This window comes from Sceloporus undulatus, chromosome 2 (assembly GCF_019175285.1).
Source record: "Sceloporus undulatus isolate JIND9_A2432 ecotype Alabama chromosome 2, SceUnd_v1.1, whole genome shotgun sequence".
Classification (NCBI taxonomy): Eukaryota; Metazoa; Chordata; class Lepidosauria; order Squamata; family Phrynosomatidae; genus Sceloporus; species Sceloporus undulatus.
This window is the reverse complement of record NC_056523.1, coordinates 330,883,796-330,911,629: the sequence shown is the minus strand read 5'-3', so window position 1 is coordinate 330,911,629 and position 27,834 is coordinate 330,883,796. Positions and strand designations below refer to the sequence as shown.

General features: G+C 44.2%; 2 protein-coding genes across 5 annotated transcripts in view; one reads left to right on the top strand and one right to left on the bottom strand.

Moving 5' to 3' along the window:
- The window catches only part of LOC121924166 (myogenesis-regulating glycosidase-like), a 718,305-nt gene that overhangs the window by 93,938 nt on the left and 596,533 nt on the right, over positions 1 to 27,834 (top strand). The gene's annotated exons all lie outside the window — the stretch shown is intronic.
- The window catches only part of ARID3C (AT-rich interaction domain 3C), a 113,461-nt gene continuing 98,029 nt past the window's right edge, over positions 12,403 to 27,834 (bottom strand). The window contains exons 4-8 of the mRNA XM_042455338.1: positions 22,177 to 22,360; positions 20,880 to 21,127; positions 19,158 to 19,427; positions 16,772 to 16,861; positions 12,403 to 13,670 (exon numbers count right to left, since the gene is read on the bottom strand). Coding sequence (XP_042311272.1) covers positions 13,534 to 13,670; positions 16,772 to 16,861; positions 19,158 to 19,427; positions 20,880 to 21,127; positions 22,177 to 22,360 — 929 coding nt within the window. The 3' untranslated portion in view covers positions 12,403 to 13,533. The remainder of the gene's footprint in view (positions 13,671 to 16,771; positions 16,862 to 19,157; positions 19,428 to 20,879; positions 21,128 to 22,176; positions 22,361 to 27,834) is intronic.

The following is a 27,834-nucleotide window of genomic DNA, read 5'->3' as shown; positions in this document are numbered from 1 at the left end:
ATCAATAAAAGTATAGTGTCTAGATCAAGAGAAGTAATAGTGCCACTGTATTCTGCTCTGGTCAGGCCCCACCTAGAATATTGTGTCCAGTTCTGGGCGCCACAATTCAGAAAGGACATTGAGAAACTGGAGCGTGTCCAAAGGAGGGCAACTAAAATGGTGAAGGGTCTGGAAACCATGCCCTATGAGGAACAACTTGGGGAGCTGGGGATGTTTAGCCTGGAGAAAAGAAGGTTAAGAGGTGATATGATAGCCCTGTTTAAATATTTGAAGGGATATCATATTGAGGAGGGAGCAAGCTTGTTTTCTGCTGCTCCAGAGACTAGGACCCGGAGCAATGGATGCAAGCTCCAGGAAAAGAGATTCCAGCTCAACATTAGGAGGAACTTCTTGACAGTAAAGGCTGTCCGACAGTGGAACAAACTCCCCCGGAGTGTAGTGGAGTCTCCTTCTTTGGAGGTCGTTAAGCAGAAGCTGGATGGCCATCTGTCGGGGATGCATTGATTTGGATTTCCTGCATGGCAGAATGGGGTTGGACTGGATGGCCCATGCGGTCTCTTCCAACTCTATGATTCTATGATTGATTGGACTAGGGTTTCTGGAGACCAGGAAACCCACTGGGTGACCTTGGGTGAGTCACACTTCCTCAGCCTCAGAGGATGGCCCTCTGAAGAAACCTACCGAGAAAACCCCATAATAAGTTTGCCTTAGGGTCACTGTAAGTCTGAAATGGCTTGAATGCACACAACAACAACAACAACAACGTGAAAAGTCACAACCCTTTCAGCATGTCAGCATAAGCTGCTCCCTGATCTTTGCCCAAGCTGGTGGCTTTTCTCCACTTCTGGACACCAATATCTCCCTCATCCCGCTTTCCAGGTTCCTCTGGCTTCCTGTCAAGTTTCAGACGGAGTCACCAAAGTTTGCCCCTTCTCCCCACCTCCTGCAAGTCAATATAACAATTTACTAGCCCAAGTAGTTCCTATTGACTGAGGCTGGACTCAACTCAATCAATCAGGACACAGACAGCACAGCAATGAAGACTTGGGTCGTTGAACTCGTCCTCTCTCTTATTCTTTTTTGTCTTTTTCTGCTTCTTCTCCTGGTTCCTTCCCTTCCTTTTTGGGGGGCTGGCTGGGGGGCAGCCTTTAGCAAAGAGAGGGAGCTAGCACTAGCCAGCCTCATGCTAACCTGGGAAAGGATGACTTTTCTGGCACTTTGGCTACACTGCAGAACTAATGAAGTTTGACATCGCTTTAACTGCCATGGCTCAATGCTGGGATTTGTAGTTTTGCTAGATATTCACTCTTCTCTGTCAGAGAGGTCTGGTGCCACAACAAACTACAAATTCCTGGATTCCATAGGTTAGAGCCATGGTAGTTAAAGTGGTGTCAAACTGCATTAGTTCTGCAATGTGGCAGCAACCTTTGTCAGGTTGGCTTTGGACCTAGGAGCCTCTCACACCACACAGTTACAACACTATCACCCCATTTCAACTGCCATGGCTCCATCCTATGGAGTTATGGGATTTGCAGTTTAGGGAGACACTTGAGCAGCTCTTGCAGAATAGATATGGTCCTATTTGGGGCCATCTGAAGAGACTGGGTTGTTCTGAAAGCTACACTCTTGGATTATACATTGCAACAATCCAGACAAGAGTTAGCTGGAGTGTGAATAACTGAAGCCACATTTCTGTATCTCAGAGAGTTTCACAGTAGATATACTAATCTGAGTTGAAGCTGGAGGAGTCTGGAGGGTTTGAGGGCCACACCAACAGCCTTGGGGTCAAATGCCTCTCCCTGCTCTAAATATTCAGTTTCCTCCAGCAGCCACTGGAGATGAGAAGTCATCATCCCCTCTAATTCCCTTGATAAGTATGGCAATATAGGGTGCATCTACACTGTAGACAGATGAGTGAAGATAGAAAGGAACATCAACAGCCTAGGATAGGTGGATGACACCATAATACTGCCATAAGACATCACATACTTGGAACAGTTACTAAGAAAGGTCAAAAATGAAAGTGCAAAGGCTGAACATACAAAAAACAAAAATAATGACCACAGAAGAAATTCAATCTAGACAACAAGGAAACTGAAATAATTTAAAAAATTCCCATACCTAGAATCAAATATTGACCAGAATGGTGGCTGAAGTCAAGAAATAAGAAGACTAGGAATAGAAAGGGCTGCTATAAAAGAACTAGAAAAGATCCTGAAGAGTAAAAACGTACAACTGAGCACTAAAGTTAGACTCATCCAGGCAATAGCATTCCCCATCACCATGTATGGGTGCAAGAGCTGCATAGTAAAGGAAGCAGATGGGAAGAAAGTTAATTCATTTGAGATGTGGTGCTGGAGAAAAATGCTTAGGATACCATGAAGTGCCAAAATGGCAAACAAATGCATCTTGGAACAGATCAACCCAGAGGTCTCCTTAGAAGCCAAGATGATCAAATTGAGGCTGTCATGCTTTGGCCACATAATGAGAAAGCATAGCAAAAACAATAATGCTAAGAAAGGTAGAGGCTAGAAGGAGGGGAATACTGCCTGCCAGGTGGATGGACTCAATCAGGGGAATCGTGGGTGTGCGTTTTCAGGACCTAGGCAGAGAAGTCGAAAATAGGAGTTCTTGGAGATGTCTCGTCCACAGGGTCTTGTATTATCCCCTCTGTTGTAAGCCGCCTGGATTCCCAGTGATTGGGTGGCATATAAATAAATCCTATTATTATTATCACCATGAGTCAGGTTCAACCAGTGGGTAGCTAACAACAACAAACACTGTAGAAATATTGCAGTTTGATTGCTGTGACTCCATCCTAGAGAATCCTGGGATTTGTAATGTTGTGAGGCATTCTCTTTGGAAGAGAAGTCTAAAGACCTTGCAAAACTAAAAATCCCAGGATCCCATAGGATAGAGATACAGCACTTAAAGTCATGTCAAACTGCATTATTTCTACACTGTAGACATGCACCCTTTGATCCACCCACCTTTCAGGTGAAACCACTTCAACTGTCATGGTTGTAGCCCCTGGAATAATGGGATTTGTAGTTTAGGGAGGGGTATTTAGAATTCCCAGCCAGAAAACTAATGCCTCACCAAACTATCAATTCCAGGGCACCTCAGAATGCAGCCGTGGCACTTAAGGTGGTGCAGTGGTTAAATGCCTGTACTGCAGCCACTCACTCACAAGCCGCAAGGTTGGGAATTCAATACAAGTGAAAGGGCTCAGGCTCGACTCAGGCTTGCATCCTTCTGAGGTTGCTAAAATGAGTACTCAGCTTGTTAGGAGCAATTAGCTTACACATGGTAAACCACCTAGAGAGTGCTTAAGTGCACAAGCAGTATAGAAATGTACTTGCTATTATGGCGCTTTCACTATGTACTGTACTGTGAAAGGGATTCAGACTGTGTTAGGATCCTGATACACAACTTCCCAGGAGTTGCACCCTACATTCAACTTGCAGCCCCCAGTATAGTTGACCATGGACCATAGGGGATGGACAGGTTTGATCCTAGGATCCTGGAAGGCATTTGGAACAAATCTATGACCTAAATCCTATTGTGAGGCCCAACTACAGTAAGTCCATTGAATCAATGATGTTTGCTTAGGTATTGACTGAGCATTCAGCAATTGATTTTATGGGTCTACCCAAGAGGGCTCAGGCCTATGAACAGTGGCATCACTGAGGGGTGCGGACCACACTGGGTGACACCCCAGAAGAGGGGTGACACCTAGCTGAGCACCTCCCCACACCTCTCTGCTGCGTATCATGGCATGTGGCAGGGAAGGAAGGAAGGAAGGAAGGAAGGAAAGAAGGAAGGAAGGAAACGCTGTGCAAATTAAGGTGTCAATGGAGTATATATTTTGGATTTTAATATATTTTTACTGCTTGACCAAGACGGCTATTCCAGGAAGGAAGGAAGGAAGGAAGGAAAGAAAAGAAATGAATCTACCCTGTGCAATTAAGATGTCACTAGAGTATATTTTTGGATTTTATTATATTTATACTGTTTGACCAAGACGGTTATCCGAGGAATGAAGGAAGATCTATTCTGCGAAATTACTGCAATGTCTATTTCAACTATCAGGGCTCCACCTATGGAATCTTGGAATGTGTAGTTTAGTAGCATGAGATGCATAAAGGTAAAGGTTTCCCCTTGACATGAATGTCTAGTCATAAGCAACTGTAGGTGCTCATCTCCATTACTAAGCTGAAGAGCCAGCGTTGTCAAAGATGACTCTGTGATCATGTGGCCAGCATGACTGCACTGAATGCTTTTGCCTTCCCACCAAAATGGTACCTATTTATCTATTTGAACTTTTACATGTTTTCTAACTGCTAGGTTGGCAGAAACTGGGACTAGTGACAGGAACTCACTCTGTCACACAGCACTTGGTCTCAAACTGGTAACCTGTTGATCTTGCAATCATCAGAATTGGCATCCTAACCACTAAGCCACCACCATAGTTTAGTGGATTAGTTTACTGCATGTTTAGAACTGATAGCTGTAGTCTGGTGGTGGTGGGGGGGATAGAGGCGTGAAAGGGGGTGGTTTTCAAATGTGCTCCCCCAGTTGATTTCTATATCAGTGGGGCAGTGAATCAGCTCTTAGGTTCAGCCAGCACTTTAAAGGTGGTGCCTCTGATCATAGAATCATAGAATCATAGAATAATAGAGTTGGAAGAGACCGCAAGGGCCATCCAGTCCAACCCCATTCTGCCATGCAGGAAATCCAAATCATCCCCGACAGATGGCCATCTAGCCTCTGTTTAAAGACCTCCAAGGAAGGAGACTCCACTACACTCCTAGGAAGGAGTGTGTTCCACTGTCGAACAGCCCTTACTCTCAGGAAGTTCTTCCTAATGTTGAGGTGGAACCTCTTTTCTTGTAGCTTGCATCCATTGCCCCGGATCCTAGTCTCTGGAGCAAGTGAAAACAAGTCAGCTCCCTCCTCAGTATGGCATCCCTTCAAATATTTAAACAGGGCTATCATATCACCTCTTAACCTTCTCTTCTCCAGGCTAAACATCCCCAGTTCCCTCAGTCATTCCTCATAGGACATGGTTTCTAGACCTGATGCTGAAGGCTATCCCCAAAATAGGCTCCTTAGACAGCACCACTAAAGTTTGGAGTAACACCCAGAGCAAATTCAACACCTCTAAAATGGAAGCCATTATCAGCCATTGGCTTCAAGGAGGGATGTAGAAGAGACTCAGGGAAATGTTTTATCATTACGCTTCATGTTGCTTTTTCCTTTTTTAAAAACAAATCTCTAACTGCTGTATAGATTGAGTTTTTAAAAAGTGTATACCTCCTGGTACATTGTTTTTTATGGGTTTTTCATGCTATGTGGCCATGTTCTGGAAGAGTTTATTCCTGTCGTTTCTCCAGCATCTGTGGCTGGCATCTTCAGAGAATAAACTCTTCTAGAATATGACCACATAGCCCAAAACCCCCACAAAAAACTATGGATACTGCCATGAAAGCCTTCGACTTCACAGGCTGATACATTGCCTGCAATTGTTCCCATTGTTGCTTTTGAACGGCAGGATTTATTGCTGGTTCACATACCATGTTGTGAGTAGCCTTGGGCACAGCTGAGTGGAAAAGAGATGCACATAAAAGGAGGAGCCAGCAAGGTTGGCTTTTGAGTATCAGTGGAACTCAAGAAAGCTTCTTCTTGTTTTGGACTCCAACTCCTATAATGCTAATATTCTGGGAATATCAGCCCAGAAAAGGAACTTTTATGTTTATAAGTATCAGTGGAGCATAGAGAGCTTCCTTTTCTGGATTTCACTTCCAGAATACTGGGCTGAGAGAATGCTAGGAGTTAGAGTCCAACAAAGAGAACTTTTAATGAGTTTTATGAGTATCAACAGAGCTTGGAAAACCTCTTCTTTTTTGGACTCCAACTCCAAGAATGGAAGAAGAAATTCTAGGAGCTGCAGCTTAAAGAAAAATCTTTTCCAAACTCCAAAGTATTAATTACAACCTTCATATCCAGGAGCTGTTTATCTTGGAAGACCAACTGTGGCTCATTTGTGGTGGGATCCATTGCCTCTCATGATGCCCTTTGAGACTTTTTCTTGTTGAAATGATGCTGACCTAGGTGGACCCTCTGTCGTTCTGATCCATTGGCCTGATCTTTGTATGTGCGGTATCCCCAGCTTTTATGAGCCACAGAAGGGAGAAAGACCTTGGCTATGTGCAGAATCCTGCTGGTGTTTTGGGCAAGTGGAAATTCCTCTATGGCAGGGGTTCCATATGACAGAGGTTGCAGCGAAGACACTTGTGTGACTCTGAATTCAGTTCTCTTTTGTGAATCAAGACAAAAGCTAGGAACTGCCTGAATCCACATGGATTGCAGTCAGCAAAAAAAGTTCCATTTTTGACAAAATTATGAATGCGAAGCAGGAGCAAAATTTTATATTCACAACTGGGATTGATTTTACTGTTTATCATTTTTATGAATAAATTAGAATCTAATTGTTCAATTAAATGTGCATTTTATGCACTGAATTAAAAGTTTATTTTTTTAAGTTCAGTTTGTTCACCTGCAGTATTGTGTGTGGTTCAAATATTAGAAATCAGGCTTCTTCATTTTCAAACATGCTATTACTTTTGTAAGGGGTACAAACATTAACCAAACATTTCCTAGGGGTGTGGGGTCTGCTGTGTGGAATTGGTCGGACATTATTTGTCTCAAGTATCTGTATTTGCTTCAAGATGACAGAGGTGGAGTTAGGCATGCATGTGGTGCATTTGCACATGGCTGCACATTGTTGCAGATGTGCATCCAGCATGGGTGCAAATGGATGCAAATGGACTTGGACTGCTAACATTGGCATCACTAGGGAAATGCAAGGAGTTCGGACACTATCATTAGGGGGTGACATGGAGCAGCAGCGAGGTGGCCGCTATTCTTTGCAGGAGGGTGAGGATGGGGTGAAGCTATGGACCTTTCTCTTTGCTCCTCCTCCTGCAGTCTCCTCTTCTCAATCTCTTTGGCTCCTTTCCACCATAATCCTCTGGGGAGGCTGTTTGTTGTGACTTCCTTTTTCCTTGAGAGCCCAAATACACATCTGAGGACGTAGACTCAAGTCAATGAAGGCTCATGCTACCAGCTGCTTTCTTTCAGTTAGTTTCAAAGGTGCTACAAGATCCAATTGTTATGCCAGGATCCAGCCCTCAGTCACTCCTTTTTGACCTTAGATATCAAATTACTATCAAAAAGGGATGTTTTCCCTGCTTTCCATTACCAAAATATTCTCACTGCTTCCTATTGAGCTAAACTAACTTCCCCCATGGGACACAATTTGTGGGTGCCCTCTCAGCACCCCCTTCAATTTATGTAACACCTTTGCATACTGATTTTGTTGAGAATAGAGAACTTTTCTAATTAAAATACTGTTTTTGCTTAGGGAAGCGTCCTGTCTTTGGGAGTGGGGTGGGATGGTGGTGGCAGGATGCAGGTTTCCTGGGGTAAGACTTCCCCATGTGCACCCCATTCCAGGAGGTCCATGGGGGTGACACCCTGAGTTATCACACTGGGTGACATCCACCCTAATTAAGGCACTGATTTCACACCACCATTCATTAGCACAGCAGTTTTTGTGCAACTGCTACTTGCCTGTGAGTGATGTTCCATTTCCTTAATGTAGAATCTTGCACTAGGGCTGGCATACTGTTGATGTTTTGCATAGTCATAGCTTCCTTTATGCACGTGGATGTGTTTTTCTAGCCATGGTATAATATCCATATTTAGTTCATAGTTACATAAGCAGAGTTCCATAGCATAATCGTTGCACATGTAGTTGTGCATGCTTGGATGGTGCAACACAACACATTTATGCCCTCAAGGTTCCCCTTAATTTCTCTGAGACTGCAAGAATATGATCTGCACATGCAGATTTGCCACTGGTTGCATAATGTCAGTAGTCTGCAGAAGGGTGACATGGCACAACTACTGCTTAACTATCTGAATGTAGATTTACACTATGAAAGCATAACACAGGGGGGGAAAATTGTGGGTTTTTGGGGCTATGTGGCCATGTTCAAGAAGAGTTTATTCCTGATGTTTCAGGAATTCTCTGAGGATGCCAGCCACAGATGCCGGTGAAATGTCAGAAATAAAATCTTCTAGAACATGGCCACATAGAACTTCCTGACAGTAAAAGCTGTTTGACAGTGGAAGACGCTGCCATGGAGGATGGAGGAATCATAGAATCCTAGAGTTGGAAGAGACCGCAAGGGCCATCCAGCTTTCTAATTCATTAAGGTCATTTTGAATTTTGATCTAGGGTATTAGTTACTACTCCTAATTTGGTGCCATCTGCAAATTTGATAAGCATGCCCTCTATTCCTTAATCCAAGTCATTGATAAAGATGTTGAACAGCCATGTAGGAAATCACAATGAAAGCCTCCCCATCAGATGGCCATCCAGCCTCTGTTTAACAACCCCCAAAGAAGGAGACTCCACTACCCTTCAAGGGAGTGTGTTCCACTGTACAACAGTCCTTACTGTCAAGAGGTTCCTCCCAATATAGAATCTCTTTTCCTGGAGCTTGCATCCATTGTTCCATGTTCTAATCTCTGGAGCAGCAGAAAACAAGCTTGCTCCATCCTCAATGTGACACCCCTTCAAATACTTGAACAAGCCAAAGGCTAGCGTTTCAGAACTGCCCACGTCTTCTCCCAGAGACAATCCCCCTGTATATTGATGTCATCACTATGGATCACCACCTTTAGTCCCTATATTGGGAGAAAGGTGGGATATAAGAAAATAATAATAATAATAATAATAATAATAATAATAATAATAATAATAATAATAATGGATGATGGGTCAGGTGGAAGGCATGTCCATTCAATGGGTGCAGCTTTCTCCATCCCTAGATTTGCATGCAATTTTCCTCACTTTGGAATTGACTTGGTTGATCACTTATTACTGTATAGCCTTGAAGTCTCCTTCTTTGAAGGTTTTTAGACAGAGGTTGGAAGGCCATCTGTCAAAGGGACTGCTTTGATTCCTGCATGGCAGAATGTAATTAGATTGAGTGGCCTTTGAGGTCTCCCCCTATTCTATGACTCTATGAATGCCTGTTTGACAGTGAAAGAATTCCAACAGGTACTACTTCCATGATAGAATCCCTATCTTTCACTGGGAAGCTATACAATAATAAGTGTTCAACCAGGTCACTTCCAAGATGAGGAAAACTGCATGCAATGAGAAAGCTGCACCTGTTGAATGGACCTGCCTTCCACCTGTCCCATCACTCCATGTACAGAGGGATTGCTCCTGGGAGAAGACGCAGACAAATTTTGACACACATGCCTTGGCTTCCAGTTTGCTCCTGGACCAAATCCAAGCTAAAACTCTAAGGTGATCAAGTTGCTGGTATTTGAAAAGCTTGTGCTCTCCATGATGTCCTTGAGGTTTTGTTTTGGGTCTCCTCATCACTTGGGAGATAGTAGGAGGATTTTTGGAAGAGGGTCTTTTCTGTAGTGGCACCAAGTCCTTTCAACTCTTCCAGGGGATTCCCCATCATTACTAAACAGCTGGGTTCTACGATCATGTTCTCCTGTGGCTAGCTGGTCCTGTTGTTCTATTTCTACTTACATTTCATTTTTATTTTGAAATGTGTTGCAGTCACATTTGTGTTGATTGTGAGCAGGGGCTCAATGTGTTCCAACAGAAGATGACAGGAAATAACTATCTAAATAAATAAGCATGTATTTCCCCCACTACTACCAAATGTGAGTTGAACAGAAGAACACCCACCTTGCTTCTCAAGCTTTAAAACTCAACATCTCCAGTTAAAATTATCAGGTAATACAGGGGAGAGTAAAGCCTAAATACCCTGAAGGCACCAGATTCCGTCTGATCTTGGAAGCTAAGCAGGCTCAGCTCTGCTTAGTACATAGATGGGAGACCACCAATGAACACCAAGTGCTGCAGGCTATATATTTCAGTGGAAAGAACTGGAAAAACCACCTCTGAGTATTCCTTAAGAAAACGCTATGAAATTTGTAGGGTCACTGTAAGTCAACAGGCAATTTGGAGATACATAACACAGACAGCACAGGAAAGACATAGGCAACTGGTGGCTCTGCAGACTTACCAGATTGCAATTCCCATCAGCCTTAGCCAGTGAGATGCTGTGCGCTGCAGTCTAGAAATATTGGGAGGGCCACAAACTTATCTGGTGGGCAACTGATGAAGGAAAAGATTCCTTCTTTGACTGAGATGTTAGCAAGTCACTGTGACTCAGTAGCAAAGCTTGGGGATTGAAGACTGCAGCTTCCAGAATCCCCAGTCTGCAATGGAAATTTTGGTTCCCCCCCGCACTGGTTTTCCAGGCTTGACACAAGGATAGGGCATACTTGGCCGAATGGGTAAGAAGTCCAACCAAGAATTCATTCCTAAGAGAAGCCTTGGAATTGTTGCCCTCAAATGAATCCATTCTTTTGACCATGTACTCCTGCATGTACTCCTGCATGGCAGAATGCAATGAGACTGGGTGGCCTTTGAGGTCGCTCCCAACTCTATGACTCTATGATCTCTGCCTGTTTGACAGTGAAAGAATTCCAACAGGTTTTTGTAATACTCTTCAAATGGTATCTGTTGGCTTCTATGTCACCGGGGCTTGGGGGGGGGAATAGTGACCCTGATCCAGATTTTAGTCCAAATTTTATCCCCCCAAATAGCTGGAGCATCTTGACAGTTTCTTTCAAACAGGAGAAGGCAACCATGAAAAGCTGTGGGCCACTTTAGCCCTGCAAAGAGATCTTGGAGGGCCACACAATCCTCCCCCCCAATCATCCCCAGATGCCCCCTGGGAAACCTGGAGAACATTTTCAGCATTTTGGGGGACATTTTAGGAGAGGCCTTTTTTAACAAAAAGTGAGCAGAAGTTACTTCCTCTTTTTGTTATTAAAAGAGGCCCCTTTGAGATCCTTGAGACCCAAAAGCACAATAGATAGGCGCTAACATGTCCTGTACAAGGCATTTGGGGGCAAAAACAAGTTTGGGGGGCAATTGCCATTTTGTGACCCCTGTGTGGCCCTGGAGGCCATCTTTTGCCCCTTTCTGCTTTAAAAATTTGAACTGAAACTCTGAGGAGATTCATCTTGCAACTGTACACTTTCCCACAACGGCATTTTTTTCCTGACTGGGTAAAAGTCCGGATGCATTTCAGGAAGGTGGCATTGCATTGCAGGTATGAGGAAACCCAGCCTCAGCCAATCCAGTGTGTGTGCCAGAAACATTTCAAATGGTCTGGATGGGCTAAAAACTGAGATGAAAAGAAAAGTCGCTTCTGCTCTTTGCATCTTTTAAAATTATTTCCACTTTTATTTATTTATTTTTTTCTTATCTCAAGCGATGCTTGCATTCATTCCCCTGAGCACCACAATCCAGGTCCCACTTGGTGTGCTGGATTGACTCCAAAACATACAAGGAAAAGGTGGAAAGAACAAGAGAGAGAAAGAGAGGGACAGAGAGAAGAAACCAAGCAAGAGAGAATAAAGACAGGAGGGAAAGCATCACAGTCACTGCACAAGGAAGGAGAAAGATGGGAAAAGACACAAGACAGAGAAAAAGACAAGACATGAGATCGTCAACCGCTTCCTTCCAGCTCCCCTTCTTTGTGTGCATGAAAACCAAGTGCCCAATTGTTGGTTCAACCTTTGGTACAAGAGCTTCCAACTGGTTAACCTGCACTGGTACCCAAACCATGGTTCTGTCTGGACCAGGCTTTTTCCAGTCTCTCTGAGGATCTTTGAAAAGGCTTTCTTAAGGTCCTTTCCCAGAGAGAGGCAGCTATGACCACATCCACCTCTGCAGAGAGAAGTCCTCCAAAAGCTGGATCTCCCAGTGATGCACCAGTTCCTGTCCATCCTTGGCACCTGTGGTCACGTGGCAACGGCATCATGTCTATGTCCAAAATCTAACACAGAAGGCTGCTTTGTAGCTCAGCTATGGGGGGGAAGGAAAAGAGCATTTCTTTGGTCAAGAGCATGATTGTTTCTAGTAGTTGGGGAAGGAGAACCCAAGGCAGGAATGGAGAATCAGGGTCTTTTAACTCTTTGCTTGTCTGTGCCATTGGCCGGCGCAACTGTGCTACAGATTCCACAGTGGTGGACAGCCATGTTGGTTAAGTGTTTGGATGATGGTTTTACCTCTCCTTTATTCCATGCCTCACAGGTGCCATTCTGAAAATCCAGCACCCTCCATCCTACCCATTGGCACATCTTAAAGAACATGAGGTAGATGAAATCAGTTCTTTCTTTGGTACATTTACAATTTTGCACTAGCACAAAAAGAGATCCCCGCCCCATCCTGCCCACCCATCCCATCCCTCCGCATCCCACCCGCCACCCCCCAAAGTCCAGTGACTCAAAAGGAGACAAAATCTGGTTGCCTCTCTCCACAGCTGTCTAACCACCACGAGGCCAAGCTATCCGCCTGTCCTCCTTCCTGGATCCCAAGTTTGGCACTGTGAAAAGGACACCAAGGTCATGGGCTTGTGTGCTGGTTCCCTGATGGGTAATCCCCTTCCCTTGTGAAAGTGAGGTATCTGAGTTGCAGGGAAGAAGGAGATGGAAGGGGGGAATGAAGAACAATGGCTGTGGGGTACGTCAGCTCCACACACAATGGAGAGGAGATTAAGAGGAAACTGATACCTATCAAGAAGTGCAACTCACAAAACCTCACCTTCGTTGTGCTGCATGTGTGTCCTTCCACCTGGCTCTGCTCACTGGTCAATCCCACAATAGACGGCCCTCCCCCCCATTCTTGTCCCCGATCCCACTTCCAACCTCTGTAGGGTCTACCTTCACATTCCTCTATTAATTCTCCCCCTAGCTGCTTCCTTTCCCCCCTTGTTGTTATCAGTCACGTCTGCACAGGTTGGGATGTCAGGCACCACCACCCCCGCCAAACTTCTCCTCCAGATTCTTCTGACTGGTTGGAGCTGTAGCAAATTCAATAAACTCAAAGGCTGGAATGGGGATCATAGGTGGGGTGTCAGAGGAAGGATAACATGGCAGTGGGAGAGAGTGGTGTGTGTTGAGAAGATACCATCCATCCCAGTGCCAATGTATATCTGAGAGACAAAGGACAAGGGAGGATGCACACAACATCTGTGTACACCCCACCTCAAAGCTGCCCTTGGGTCTTCTCAGGAGTCCAAAGGGCAACCTCATCAAAGGCCCATCAGAAATGAAGGAGAAACAGCTGGCCCAATACAGCCTAAAGTTTAGACCCCAACTCTTCCTTAAGTTCTTTCCCCCACCTTCCACTCTGGTGTATTTCTTCATCCCGACCTCTGCCCTGACCAGATGTTTCGCTTGCATGCTACCCCATGAGGGTGCAGCAAACCTGTTCACACTGAGCCAAAACCCCAGGTGCCCCCTTCTCTTGCACCCTGGCACAGATGTGTAGGAGTGTCGCCTTTCTGCTGTCTGAGGATGCTGGCAACAAGTCAAAGGGATGCAAGGGTCAGGGAGGCTCCTGGGCATCTCCCCTCAGGGCGAGGTGCTGGATGGAGTGTGACCACGTGATGCTGTGGACAGCAGCTGGCTCTGCGATGTCACAGGGCTGATGTGGCTGTGGGTGCTTGCAGTGCTGCCAGGAATGCCAGACCTTCGGGCAAACAACACACCTATCCGAGGAAGAGAAAAGTAAAAGTTACTGTGAGACGGTGGCCATAAAAGCCAATTCAGTTCTAGATTGTATCAACAGGTGTAAATAGTCCTGATTGTGAGAAACTGTACTGCCATTCTATTCTGCTTTGATCAGACTGAAAGACTGTGTCCAGTTTTGGGCCCCAGAATTCCAGAAGGATATTGATAAGCTGGAGCATGTCCAAGGAAGGGCAACCAAGACGATTAGTCTTGAAATCTAAAGCTTTACAAAAAATGATTTGGGGAGCTGGGTATGTTTAGCATACGAAAAGACGACATTCGCATAACATTGTTTACTTTCCTTCTTGTCAGATTGTAAAAGTGTGGGAGAGGGTTGTAAATGGGTTGTAAAAGTGTCCCATTTGCCAAGCTGGAAAAATCAATTTGGCAAAAATGATGCTTTTACCACACTCTCCCAAAATTTTACAACCTGGAAGAACAAATGTCATGCTGAGAGAGAAAAAGAAACAGAAATGCATGTCTTTTAGTTTGCTTGTGAGTTTGGTTTAAGAATGCAATAAGGCTCTTAGAGAAGACTGAGAGGCGACATGGCCAACATCTCCAAATATCAGAAGGGCTATCATAAAGAAGATGGTGTGAGCTTGTTTTGTGCTGTTCCAGGAACTACAACATGCAAGAGAATAGATACCACCTAGACTTTCAAATTGCAAGAGAAGAGATACCACCTAGACATTAGGAAGAACTTCTTTCCAGTAAGAGCTTAGTAAGAGACAGTGGAATGGACTGTCCCAAGAAGGGATGGACTCTCCATCTTTCTGGGTCCTGCAAATTCATTCCCATGACCTCCCTGATTGAATTTGTCCATCTTCCTCTCTTTCTACTGCATTCTACTTTTCCTAGCATTATTGTCTTTTCTAGCAAGTCATGCCTTTTTGTTATGTGACCAAAGTATAGCAATCTCAATTTGATCATCTTGACTTCCAAGGAGATTTCAGGCTTGATCTGTTCAGGCACCCATTTGTTTGTCTTTCTGGTTGTTCATGGATAGCACCCTGAAGGTTTGGGCTTCTGACCCCCATTGACACAAGCTGCCCACTTTGCCTGTCCCCCTTGATACCATCCATTTGCAAAGTGGACAACTTTACTTTGTTGTTTGCTCTGTTAAGGAAAGTGCATCCAACAGTCAAGTGAGGGAGCTTATGTAGGAAGACCCAGGAAGATGGGGACAGTCAAGGAGGGGTTGCATGGTAATGACTCTGTGCTGCTAAAAAGATGATACAAAACAGTATCAGATGGTGTCTTCTATGTCAGTGGGATGGCAAATGCAGCATGGGTTTCCATCTGCAGTTCAAAGAATCATAGAATCATAGAGTTAGAAGAAACCCCAAGGGCCACTGAGCTCAACCCCATTCTGGCATGCAGGAAGACACCAACCAAGCCTTCTTTTTGAGTGACAGATGGCTATCCAGGTTCTGCTTAAAAACTTCCAAAGAAGGAGACTCCACCACTGCCTGAGGCAGCCCATTCCACTGTTAAACAGCTCTTACTATCAGAAAGTTCTTCCTAAAGTTTAGGTGAAATCTCTTTATCTGTAGCTTGAATTTATTGCTCTGGGTCCTAGTCTCTGGAGCAGCAGAAAACAAGCTTTATTTAATATTTAAACAGGGCTATCATTTCACTTCTTCACTTTCTCTTCTCCAGGCTAAACACACCCAATTCCCTAAGCCACTCCTCATGGGCCTTGGTGGTTTCCAGAGCTTTCACCATTTTGGTCTCCCTCCTCTGGACAAACTCTACTTTGTCAACATCCTTTTTGAACTGTAGTGATCAGAACTGGACACAATATTCCAGATGAGGTCTGATCAAAGCAGAATAGAGTGGGGCTATTACTTTCCTCAGTCTAAACACTATACACCTAGTGATGCAATCTAGAATTGCATTGGCTTTTTTAGCTGCTGCATCACATTGTTGATTCATGTGGTCCACTAAGACTCCTAGATCCTTTTTGCATGCACTGCTGTCAAGCCAGGTGTCACCCAGTCTATATCTGTGCCTTTCATTTTTATTGCCTACATTTCTCCCTGTTGAAATTAATTTTGTTAGTTATGGCCCAGCTTTCTAATCTGTGAAGTCCATTTTGAATTCTGGTCTTGTCCTCTGGGGTATTAGCTGCCTCTCCTAATTTAGTGTTATCTGCAAAGAGCTGCCCAAGCTGTTGATCTAGCAAAGTTCTGCAGCTTGGATAGCTCATTTTAAAATCAGAGTAGATTTGCCACCAACACCAAGACCATCCCACCGACTTGGAAGCCACCAGGTGGAGCAAGGAGTTATGCAGGGCATGCCACTTTGCTATCCCAGCCTGGCTGGCACCTATGATATCACCAGCCCTCAGCATTTTCAGTTTTGTCTCTGCCATTCATGGCACTAGAAACTTGTCTTTTGTTTTCCTTTTAAAGTGAAAGGAGGTGATCTCAGAATTTAGATTTCTGCACAGGAAAACAAATAGCATGGAAACATCAGGGGAGCAGGAAGAAAACCTTAACAGGTACGGCTCTGTCAAGGCTGCAAGCCTTTTGGGATCTGGCTCCACATTTGGAGAACAGTCTTCCTTTGTACTTCTGGCTGGATAAGAATTCTTACTCATTTTCATAAAGTGTTGAAGACCTTCCTCTTTGATTCATCAGATTAAGAGTCAGCCTAAGGTTGCCAAGATGGGTAACGACTGGCGGGGATTCCATTTTTAGTATATTAAACTGTTATGTTCTATGGTTCTGTACTTGATTATGTAAGTCTGAAGTTCCACCCTTTGGTAAAAAGGGTGTTATAAATATACATCACTGGATGTGCATGCACAGCATAGAGGACATGCGATCATGCCACGGGGCTCTCTAAGAGGGGCTTTAGAGAAGCCACAACCAAGCACCCACATACATAGATCGGTCCCCAAGGGCTTTATTGGCAAAGGGTGATAAAGATGGCAAAAACCCCCCCCCCACACACACACACTTCATTATGATGGATTTTATAGTGAAGAGATCAAACCGGCAGCTGGGCCATGGCTATAACTTATTGGATTTCCTGCCTTCAATTACACGAGGCGAGCGGCCCTTCTATTTACCTGTGTAGACAACTCCATTTATTTCTATTGACATGTTGATGCTGCTAATGCCGTTGGTGGACAGGTTCAATGCAGCTTCCTGTCTGTCATCTGGAAAGGTTTGGAGGATGGGAGAGAGAAGAAAGACAGGAAGGCTTTAGGAAAACAGTGAAGAGAATGCACCTGCCCCAAAGTTCACACCGAAAGCGCCCAACCACTGCAGGAGGGTATCATAAAACCCTACTGCACGGATATGTGATCTGTGCACCAAAGGTAGGATGTCTGAATTGTTTGTCACAAGACAAGCCCATAATTTTACGATGACCAAAAGGTGGGCATTTCACCAACTCACACATCACAAGCTAGTGTGTCCAAACAGCTTAACAGATTTATGACTGACTGGTTTTATTTCTAATTGCCTTCTTTCCTTCTAACCCATGAGACCCAAGATTAGTGTACAGATTAAAACAAAGTACAACTTTGTACAGCCAGCATGGCAAAGTGGTTGGATTATGACTCTGGGAAGCAGGGCTCAATTTGGCCATGGAAACCTACTGGGTGACTTTGGCCAAGTCACACTCTCTCAGCCCAAGAAAACCCCATGATAGGGTGCCCTTAAGGTTGTCATAAGTCAGAAATGACTTGAAAGCAAACAACAGCAACAACAACAGCTAAAATAATAAAAAGGTATTTTAGGAAACTACTGTATTTAAATAAATGATCCTATTAAAACATCAGTTTAGAACAGTATGAAAGCATTTACCAAATGGAACAATAGGAATTGAAAGAACAGCATGCACAACCTCCATTAAAAGATCCTTCTTAAAATCACCAAATGCCTCTTTAAATATAAAAATCTTTGCCGGGTGGTGAAAGGAGAACAGAAAAGGAGCTGATGAACCTCCAGTGGCAGGGAGTTCCCCAGGCAGCCACCTAGAAGGCTTCCTCCTGGGTTCTCACCAGATGGACCTGTGTTGGTGGTGGGACTTAAAAAAACTGCTCTTCCTCAAGGATCTTAAGACACAGACTTATTGACTGTGTTTCCGACTCATGATGACAATATGGTGAATCTATCACAGTGCAGTGGTTACAGCATTGGACTATGACTCCGGAGACCAAGGTTTGGATCCCCACTCAGCCATGGAGACCCACTGGGTGACTTGGGCAATCTCACTTTCTCAGCCTCAGAGGAAGGCAAAGGAAGAACAAATCTTACAAACCTCAGAGGAAGAACAAATGTTACCAAGAGAAAAAAAATCTTGCCATGATAAGTTCACTTTAGGTCCTCTGGGGGAAACTAAACTGGCAGCTGGCACCCAGAGGACTTTTTCATCAGCCACCTCTAGAATGTGGAATAACCTGCCAGTCATGCAGCCTGAATTTAAAACAGTATTAGAGACCTATCTCTTCCAGCAGCCCTACTCAGTCAATTTTAAACTATGAATTTTAAACTGGTATATTTTTAATTTTATGTTGGATGATTTTAATATTTACTATCTTTAATGTGTTTTAATTTATGTGTTTAAATGTTTTTTAGTGTTTTAATCTATGTTGTACCCTGCTTCAAGCCTTGGGGGGAGGTAGGTAAGAATTAAAATTTATTATTATTAAGGCCACTTCCTATGCCCCTAAAGCAGGTTTTGGGAAAGTATGACTAATGGGTCACATATGGATCTCAAGGCTGTTTCTGTGGCCTACAGAACCACTTGACTACCATAATTTTTCAAAGTAGACTTCTACAGGCAACTTATTAAATGGAGAGTTTACTCCTTTCCCAGCTTTGACCTACCAAGCTAAACAGAAACTATCTAGCAGGTCCTGCTGAATGCAGAAAGCCTCTCCCTCTGCCCCTGGAGACCTTTTAACTTTTGATGGCGATGCTGACAAGTAAGTTTATCACACAGCACTTGCAGGAACGGGAATGGAATGAAACAGCATGGAACAGGGGGAGAATGAATTTTACCACAGGGGAGAACACCACCGATGCTGACAGGAGTCCCCAACCTGTTCCCCATCGGTTCCTGGCAGCCAATTTTGAAGAATGGTTCAAAATTGTCCTTCAAAATCAGCTGCCATGGAACAGATGGGGAACAGCTTGGGGACTCCCGGTGGCATCAGCGATGTTCTCTCTTGCGGTAACACCCATTCTCCCCCCCATTCCATGCTGTTACATTCCCATTCCTGCAAGTGCTATGTGATAAGCTTAAGAGATTCTAAAACCCATCTGCCTGGTGACAAGGAGCCAGAACCACGACAGACACCAAGCTAAGAACTCCAGTGTGTGACAGGACAGACCTAAGGCACTTAAAGGGCTCCCAAACTGATGTAGCCAAGTAGTGAGGATGCTTTCTACTGTCACCTTAGTGATGGGATCCTGTGGGAGAGCTGCACAGGAGAAAGGACTCACCAGCACGATTGTTGATCTTGATGTTGACCGGGAACTGCGAGGCCATGGCCAGGAGGTTCTGTTGGAGGGCTTGTTGGACCAAGCGTTGTTGTTCCTCAGCTACTAGGGCCATCTTCTTCTCTGGTGGCTCGCCTGTTTCCAGCTTCTCCCGCAAGTGCTCCAGGGCAACTGCCTGGGACGCTGCTGCTTGCGCTGCCACCAAGTGATGCCCAGTGAGAGTAACAGGGATGGCGAGGCGGCTGGACACCGCTGAGGAAAGGATGCTATCCTCTGCAAGAGAAAGATAGAGTGGGGTGAGGGAGTCATGTAAAGAAGGAAGGTGAGGTAGGGAGGTTGTGGGTCAGGACCATGGGTGGGCACAATGTGGCCCTCAAAGCTGTTTCTGTGGCCCTTGGCTCATTCAGATTACCCACACTGTTGCTCAACATTACTAAGAAACACATCAGTTAAAAACACGTCAATTTAAAAGGATAAAATAAGACATAAAACGATCCATATTTAAAATCAGAATTTAACCATTTGGATAAGCTTGTTGGAAAAGACTGGTATTTAATGTTCTTTGAAATTCGGACAGCATATTCAGCTGTCGAATCTCTTTGTGTAACTAGGTAGGCAATTCCAAAGTCTAAAACATATAGTTTGAATTCCATTAGCAAATGCCATCTGGTCTCATAGAATCGTAGAGTTGGAAGAGACCACAAAGACCATCCAGTCCAACCCCTTGTCATGCAGGAACTCCCAATCAAAGCATACCCAATAGCATCTCCCTCAGAGGGAGAGAGATGAGCCAGCTCCATTGATCCTAGCCTGAGTAAGAAGAAGGGCCCTCCCTCCAATCCATCTGCCATGGTCCAGGCCTCAGAGGAGGGAAATACCACTGGACTTACTCCCCTTCCCCACTGCCATTCCCTTCTCCTTTTATGTCTCGTCTTTTTAGATTGCAAACTTGAGAGCAGGGAAATGTCTAATTAACTAATTAATCTCTGTAAAGTGCCATGTAAATTTATGGTGCTATATACATAATAATAATAATATTTCCCACCACTCCTTTACAACATAATAAATGCAAAAAGGTACTTCTACTGAGATCCAAGATGTTGCTCTCAGTTGTGAGGTCACAACCCTTTTTGTTAGGCAGAGAACGCCAAATCTCTCAAGAGAAGCCTCCGTGCTTTTGCACTAGGAAAATTTTAGGTGGTGTTTTGGTAAAACATGTCAAATGTAGTCCCACTTGAATAAAAGATGTTTTACCTTTATTGGAGTTAGAACCCCAAATGGCAAAGTCCCAGTCCACTGGATCTCTCTTTAGAATTCCCCTGTAGTATCTAAAATGTGATATCTTCACATCCCGGAAACATATCCAGGAGTAGCCATGTTGGCCATATAGCAAAGTACAATAACATCCAAATTTAACAAAGCAGTGATATCTTTTTTGTAACAGCCAAAACACACAAAATACATGATGCAAGTTTGTTTTACTGAAACAACACCTAAACCTTTCCTGTTGTAAAAGCATGGGAGCATGGGGCTTGTGACCTTGCAAAGAAGAGAGACAACTTGGATTTCAGGGAAGTACCTTTTACATAATATATAATATCATTACAAGCACACATTCCTTGTTAGTCTTTTGGCTGTTATTTTTCCCAGGCTCTCAGCAGCATTCAACCCATACATCTCCATGACCTGGAAGTCCACCTGATTGCGCCTGGCGGGAGCTCTCACCTTTTTTGATGGCATGAACTTGACTGATCTGGTTGCAGTTGTGAGTGGAGATCGTGAGGGAGGGCATGGGGATTTTGGGGGAAGACAAGACACCTCCTGGGGTGCCCACGGGGGAGTAATTGAAGAGTGCTGTCCCAAACGTCTGCCGCCGCCCTTCCCTCCGGTTGCTGTCGATGGCTGCCTGGAGTTCGCCAGGGGAGCTGAGACCCCGCTTGTCACACTCGTAGGGGTAGAGGTATTTCATGTATCTGCCAGGTGCAGGGAGAGAAAAGGAAGGACAGGGAACAAGGATGCTTTGCAAGAGGGATCACTCTGCAAGATTATCCCCAGATCTTGCCCAATTTTTAGCAGCTAAGCCTGGGTTGAAGCTGGTTAATGCCTGAAGACCACCAATGGCGGGAGAACTGAAAAACACAGCTACATTAGTCTGGAAAATCTGTATGCAAAGGAATCTTGTAGCACCTTTGAGACTAACTGAAAGGAAGAAACTGATAGCATAAGTTTTCGTAGATTTGGACTGCTTCCAGTTCAGTCCATGCATCTGAGGAAGTAGACCAAGTCTACAAAAGCTCGTGCTACCAGCTTCTTTCTTGCAGGTTATCTCAAAGATGTTACAAGATCCCTTTGCATACTGAAGACCATCAAGGAATTCCAGAGATCACAAGAGGAGCCCGAGATCCTGGAGACCCACAGCCAGGAACAGTTGACAGTATTAGGCTATCAACAGGAGTATAAAAGTAACAGGAGTGTGGATCCCACCCCATCCCACTCAAGCTTTACTGAAAGATAAAGAGATAGAATTCAAAGGAATAGCCATATTAGTCTGTAAAATCAGTATATAAAGAGATCTTGACCTACCTTTGAGATTAACTGAAAGAAAGAATTTGGCAGCATGAACTATCATAGACTTAAGTCAGGGACTGGACTGGATGGCCCTTGAGGTTTCTCCCAATTCTATGATTCTATTATTCTGCTTCCTCAGATAGAAAGTAGACTTAAACCTATAAAAGCTCATGCTACCAAATTCTTTCTTTCAGTTAGTCTCAAAGGTGCTACAAGATCTCTTTACATACTGAAACAGAACAGGGACCTTGAAGTGCCCATCATCCACAGCCTTCCCCGCATGCTTTTAAAATTGCAAATATCATTTCTAATTTAGTATCTGTGCCCTTGAATTGGGGCATGGTGTTGCATGCCAAGTGGTGTCTTCCTCTGTCCTCTTCTGGGATGACGTCCAGCCTACTGCCCAGCCCTCTGCCCTCAGCAAACGCCCAGTGCCAAGCAGGTGACCACTCACTGTGTGCGGAGGGTGAAGGCTGCACTGGTGATGGAGGTGGGCAGGTTGAGGCCCTTAGTGATCTCCCGCCAGATCTTCTTGTTGATGACCTCCACCAGGCCCCCTTTCTCGGTCACCAACCTGTAGAGGGTGTAAAGGTCCAGGACTTGCTTGGCCATAATGGGAATCCGGTTGACGGGGGTCCCTTCAGAGAGGAAGAGAGGAAAAATGGAGGCAGGGGAATCTAGGGCTCTGAGAGGGGTGGACAGGGGCCCAAGGGCTGAGGTACCCTTTTGGACACCTTCCGACCCCTCTGCAAATTACACCGCCAGGCTTGTAGGTAACCAGAGGAGACCTTTTAGGTGCATTTCAGATGTATTTGTTTGGGTGGGTAAGCCTGAAACAGTATATATGGCCCGCCTAGGAACTATTTTTTGAGATGATCAGGGTTGGAGGAGGTCTGTGAAGGCCCTCAGGAACACCAAGGCTGCATGTGGCCCCAATGGAGACCCACTGTAATAATTTTAATTTGTAAGGCATATCTTGGGGAAAAGGCAGGGTATAAACAAAAATGAAGATGAATATGATGGAACCTATGGGGCCACATGAGACCCCTCCCCCCAATAGCAGAATGCAGCCCCAGAAATTCCCAAAGGGTCCCAACACCTGCATGTCTCCAAGGTCTAGATGAGTCCCCTGGGATCCTACAACACCCTGGGAGCTACCTGTGGCTTTCAAAAGCCCCTTGGGACCCCAAGAACTGCATGTGGCCCCTCAGAGATCCACAAGACCCCAAAGGTGGCATGCGATCCCCCAAGAATGCCCCCTGGCAAAGGCTGTACATGGCCCATGGGTTTTGCAGTCCTCACCTCTGCTCTAATATGAGTAGCAGGATCCATTTTTCCCAGGTCCTGAGAAAGGTAACTAAAAAGTTGGACTACAGCTCTCAGTATCCCCCAGCCAGCATGATCACTGAACACATAGCAAGACATAGCCAAAATCTCATCTAAATAGTTCCCCCTGAAAGTAGCTTTCTTAGGCTCTGAGTTTATCTACCAATACCCCCAGCCTCTCCACCAAAGAGGGGTTCTGCTTTTTCACCCTAAACTGACAGCCAGTGGCTCAGTTGTGGCTCCATTTTGGAATTCTGGGTTTTTGTTTTGTTTTGTTTTGTTTGCTATGGACTGCTGGAATCCTGTTGAAGAGTTACGTCTCTGCAAGTGTGTTTACGTCTGCAGGAATTAAAATTGGCCAGTTTCATAATGTCCACATCCAGTAGATGATTGCTGTTACATTACTGCATACGAAAGCCAGCAAATGGACCAATGCACACTGTTTCTGTTGGGAGTGCCAGTGTACATCAATACAGACCAATGTACATTGGGACACTCTTGTCAGTGTCCTTTTATAGATTTTCACAATTCATTAACAGCTTTTCTTAGCACATCTGCTATGTAGTTAGGTACAGATTGAATCTTCTTTATCTGGAATTCCAAAATAAAGGAGTATTTAAAATAATAAAATGTGTTTAAATTATTATGTATAATTCATCTTCAGGTGATGTGTATAAAGTGTATAGGAAACATACATGAATTTTATGTTTAGACTTGGGTCCTGTCTACACAATATCTCATTATGTACATATAAATACACTAAAATCTGGGGGGGGGGGCGAAATCCAAAATCCAAAACACTTTTGGTCCCAAGCATTTTGGAGAAGGGAGACTCAACCTGTATACATAAATATACAGTACATAATATACAACATGATAGAGGATTCCAGCTGATACTTCTTTATCCAGGTAAGATTACACCCTTCCATTTTAAAATATTCAAGACCGCTTGCAGTGGGGATAAAATTATGCGCCATTAGATATTTTTAGAGTCCAGAAAACCATATATATATTTATATATATATAATGCTTAAAAAGGCAGTAGCATCTTAAAGCAATCTCCATAAAAGTTCCGTGAAATAAAAACCCTATTGTTAGAATAGCAGCAATGGGGCCAAGCCTGCCTGGAAGCTGTGCAAGTCACTGGAGGCCATGACCAAAAAGGCCCTATCTTGAGTCTACTTTCAGCAGCTCAGATTGTATGGAGAAAAAAACCTCAAACTGGTGTGGATTTGTTGGACAAACTCATGTGGAAGAAAGCCCTTCCTGGAATGTATTGGTCTAAAGACATTTAGGACTTAGCTTGTATTCTCATCACCCTCACTTTATTTATTGGTATCAAGAGCATCTGTGGAATGCGGAGGGACTACTGTATTTCTGCAGTGCAGATGCAGCCCCCAGACTCAAAGAGTTGTCAACCCACAAGTTACAGGTTGACTGTGTTACACAACCCTTGTGCTGAATGGCAACATTGTGGAACCAAATGCTCAACCAGGTGCCTAAGGGAATGGGAAACTGAGCACACAACCAAATGCACACACACAAGGGCACCACATGGGTCACTCCACTTCCACATGCTTGAACTGAATGTGGACACTGAGCATCAGATAAAAATGTCTCGCTGCTTCTGTCAGGAAACTTACATAGGTGTAGAGTCAGTCCCTGTGATGGTGGGTCCTTTGGCCATGCCTGCCATGTCCCACACAATCCTTCACTTGTGACTGAAGGGAACAGGATTTGCCACAATCCTGTTGGTATCTTACAATGCACACATTCTTGTACAGCAGTAGTTTGATATTTTTCTCCCATGTGAAATTGTCATTTTCTCTTCAAGGTTGCAGAATTGGAGCAGCATATGTGTCCCATTTCATGTAGATGCAGATGTGTTTACGTCTGCGCTTCTTCAGTGCAATATGCATACACAGGCTGCAGAATGTAACTTTCTCAAAAACTCACTGTCTGTCGTGGTGTACTTTTTCAGGTCTTGCATCAGTGAATGAACAACTCCTAGAATTAAATCAAAGATCATTTTGCCTGGATATTTTCCTAGCCCCGAGTCCAGTCAGTTACCTGCTAGTGAGCTTAATGAAATATTTTTATTATTTTATGGCTGTTTTATTGTTTTATTACTTGAGTTAATTGAATTTCCTAGATTTTACAAGTGTGAGATAGCTTTCTGGAATGAAAAGTATTGTAAAAATGTCTGACTACCTGTTTTTCTTTGGTCCTTCAAGTTGTTTCTGAAATTTGTTCAGAGGGGGCTTGCCACTGATAGATTTCTCGAAGGCGGAGGTGTAATCCGCTTTAACTGCCATCGATATTTAGCCTTGCCTATCAGAGAGCTCTGGGGCTGCAACAAAGTACAAACCCCAGGGTTCCACAGCATTGAGCCATGGCAGTTTAAGCAGTGTTAAACTACATTATTTCTGCAGTGCAGATTAGACCTAATGGCGGTTGATTTGTCCAAGTCACCCATTGGATTTCCATGCCTGAACAAGGAGTCCCTGGTGTCTCAGAGTCCTAGTCCAGCACTCAAATCACTTTCCTATTATTTCCTTGGCCTGGTTTATTCAGTGGAGGTTTGACATTGCCTTCCTTTCGGGCTGAGAGAGCGCAACCTGCCTATGGTCTCCTAGTTGATTTCCAAGCAGGGATTTCAACCCCGGTCTCCAGAGTCTTTGTTCAACACCCAAATGTCTGCACTGTGGCTTGCTCTCTCATATGATGACCTACTAAACAAAACTCAGAAGAAGCCAGCCTGTTTCATGGTAGATACTCAGCACAGTTGTTAAGTGGCAATCAAATATTTGTCATTGTTGAGTGCCTTTGAGTCATTTTTGACTTATGTTGATCCTAAGTGAAATCCCCATTTGGGTTTTTCTTGGCAAAATACACTCAGATATGCTATGGTCTTCATTTCAGGCTGAGAGAGTGTGACTTCCCCCAACTAATCCAGTATGTTTCCATCCCCGAGCGGGGATTTGAATTCTATTCTCCAACATTGTACTCAAACCACTGATAAGGAATTTGTTCCATCCAGCAGAGGGCGACAAACTCAGAGATAAGAACTGCATCTCAAGATGGGCCAAATGAGAAATGCATCTTTACAAACAAATATAATGTGAGTTACCCTTTGGGAGGAGTTGCTTTATATAAGGTTGTGTTCCTTACAACAACAACAACAAAACCCTTTTAAAATGAAGATGCAAGCTAAATTCAATCCAAAGAAATAATTAGAACTGGAGTGGAATTCACATACATATATACATGTCCATCTGTTCATCCACCCACTCACTTGTTCTCCTTCCATCGCTCTTCTCCAGGGAACTTGTATCAGGTGCAGAGGACAATTTTATGACTTTTGCCCCAAATGGCAAAAACATGGAAGTCGCTGGAAGTCCACATTTTGGAAAAGAAGTACAGTAGGTCCTTGGTATCTGCTGGGGTTTGGTTCCAGGGCCCCCCATGGATACCAAAATCCATGAATGCTCAAGTCCCATTAAATACAATGGCATAGTCACATAATAATAACAGATAATAAAATAAAATATTTATTTATATCCCACCTCTTCCTTTTTGGGGATCGAGGCGGGTAACAACAGAGTTTAAATTACAAGTAAATAACAACAAGGTGAACTGCCAATCCCAGAGGCTTTCAAATAAGGCCATTTGCCTGGGGATGAGGAGAGTAGAAAAGGAACAGTCCAAAAATTTGGAAGAATTGAGGGCCACCAAGACACCCTCGGTGGGTCACATTTTGGCTGGTCATTTGAAACCACTGGTTCATGTTTCAGGGTGTGTCAACACTACAAAAATACCGTTGGCCCTCCATATCCATGGATTCTTTGGCAAATGTTGACATTAGAGATGCACTGGAGGGCCTAGGGGTTCCTAGAGAGGTGTTCTGTTAGTTAAAAAGAACAGCGACTTTTTATTTGTGGTTTTACCACATTTACAGGGGTCCTTCACCCCTGACCCCAGCAAGTGCGGAGGGATCACTGTACAATTCCTGGATTCCATAATGTGGTATCAAACAGCATTATTTTGATAGTATAGGTCAGTGGTTCTCAAACTTTGGTCCTCCAGATGTTTTGGACTTCAGCTCCCAAAATTCCTGATTGTTGGCCAAGCTGGCTGGAGCTTCTGGGAGTTGAAGTCCAAAATACTTGGAGGACCAAAGTTTGGGAATCACTGGTGTAAATGCACCCCTAGTCTCTGGAGAAGCACAAAACAAGCCTTCTCCGTCTTCTACATGACATCTCTCCAGATGTCACTCCACTTGTCTCACAAACAAGAAGCTCCTTTCCTCCTCCTTTTTCCTCTTGGTCCACTTAGTTAATGAGTCCCCCCAGCAGTCTAGTTTCCAGAGCTACGAAGGTGCTTTATCAGCTTCTAAAACCATGGGCTTGTCAGAAAGCTTTCTTAATCTAGCTGCGAGCCCCTCTGGAAATGCCTAGGATAATCACTCCCTTGTTTGACAGAATGATTTCTATTAAAGGGAGGCAGGATAACAGGACCAGCATCTCTCCAAGGAAAAGGGGGGTGCTTGTTTGGGGAAGGAAGGATGCTCAATGAAGGACTGTGATCCACTGATAAGACCCCACCGATTAGGGGGTTCTTTGAGATGTGGTTCCAAAAACGGAACTTGTCTGCCATCTCCTGCTGCCTGCAATCAGCATTTCTATATGAAGCAGGATTTTGATTTATTCATTTATTTATAAACAGGCATTTCAAAGCACATCAGACCTCCTCAGCCTGTCTTGTCCAGAGTTTGGTGGAAACCTGT